Source organism: Rattus rattus, chromosome 2 (assembly GCF_011064425.1).
Source record: "Rattus rattus isolate New Zealand chromosome 2, Rrattus_CSIRO_v1, whole genome shotgun sequence".
NCBI lineage: Eukaryota > Metazoa > Chordata > Mammalia > Rodentia > Muridae > Rattus > Rattus rattus.
Window position 1 is genome coordinate 181334502 of NC_046155.1, and position 1624 is coordinate 181336125.

General features: G+C 33.1%; 1 protein-coding gene across 1 annotated transcript; it reads left to right on the plus strand.

Annotated features, from left to right (window-relative positions):
• Nucleotides 1-206: 206 nt before the first annotated feature.
• LOC116894591 (vomeronasal type-1 receptor 4-like) lies at nt 207-1154 on the plus strand. Its single transcript, XM_032896310.1, has one exon. The coding sequence runs from the start codon at nt 234-236 to the stop codon at nt 1152-1154; it is 921 nt and encodes a 306-aa protein (XP_032752201.1). The 5' UTR covers nt 207-233.
• The last annotated feature ends 470 nt before the right edge of the window (nt 1155-1624 follow it).

Here is a 1624-nt window from a genome sequence, read left to right on the forward strand (position 1 = left end):
ATGTTCTTCCAGTATGATTTGTAAACTGCAGTTCATTCTGAAATGTAGACATGAACATTCATTCCATTTCAACTTACTAGCCATTGTGTTTAAAAGGATGGAACACCATTATTCTTAATGCTAACATTTCAATCCAATGCAATAGAACTCCTGTCCTTAAATACCTGAATTTATATATTTTAACATGATTTTATGGATGTCATAATTTAAAGGGAAAATTGCTGCATGACCTAATGGAGTACAGGAACATGGCAATAGGAATAGGACTCTCATTTCAGAGTATATTTGGTATTCTGGGAAATTTCTCTCTTCTTTTCTACTATCTAACTCTTTACTACAATGAACACACAATAAAGATCATAGACATGATTCTTATACATGTGTTCACATCTAACTCTTTGATCATTATCTCCAAAGGACTCCCCCAGATAATGGGGGCTTTTGGGTGGAACCAGTTATTCAATGATGTTGGGTGCAAACTTATTTTATATGTTCAAAGACTTGGCAGGAACATGTCTATCATCACCACTTGTCTCTTGAGTGTCTTCCAGGCAATCACCATCAGCCCCACGAATTCCCACTGGAAGAAATTTAAAGTCAAATCAACAAAGTTTATAGGCTTGTCCATTTCTCTCTTCTGGATCTTGTTTATGCTAGTAAATATGCTTTTCCCTGTGTATACATCTACCAAGATGAATAGTAAAAACAAGACCCAAAAGAGAGATTCTGAATTCTGCCATTCTCTAGGCCGTGACAGAATAGTAGACTTACTGTATACCGCATTTTGTGTGTTTCCTGAACTTGTGTTTTCTCTGCTTATTGTATGTTCTAGCACCTTCATGATTATAATACTTTATGTACACAAAAAGAGGGTGCAACACATCCTCTATGCTCACCCTTCTCCAAGAAGCTCCCCTGAAAATAGAGCCACACAGACCATCTTGATTCTTGTTTGCACCTTTCTAGCATTTTATACTCTTTCTTCAATTTTACAAGGCTATATTGCTCTTTCACATGATCCCAGTTGGTGGGTAATGAATACTACAGCCATCATTTCTATGTGTTTTCCTACTTTAGGCCCATTTGTGATGAGTCGCGATTTCACTGTTTCCAAATTCTGCAGTACTTGGATAAGAAATATAGAAAAATCATGATCTTGTAATAAAACCACAATTTGTAGTTTTTTTAAGATGAAGATCTAATTGTGGGTTATATGTGTCAATTAAAATATCTGTAATAATGAAATAATATATGGTGAGATTATATTCATTTAATTATCATTTTTCAGCAGAAGAGTACTATATTTTCTTGTATAGTTTATAACCCAAGTGGGTCTATGATCTTCTTAAACTGTGATCGGTTATTTGTATTATATTTTACTTACTATATTGATTTATTGTTCCCACTATTTTTGCTATTTTTGTTCGATTGGATTTTTAATTCCAGTACCTGGTGTAACAAATACCAGCAATATCAAAGCTAAGAAATTCAGATAGATGTAACTGCTTTATTTCTTCATACTTTATGAGTCTCATATTTTGAATATATAGTATGTGCATATATATATATATATATATATATATATATATATACCCACACAGTTGTTCAGTTGTTGTATGATAGT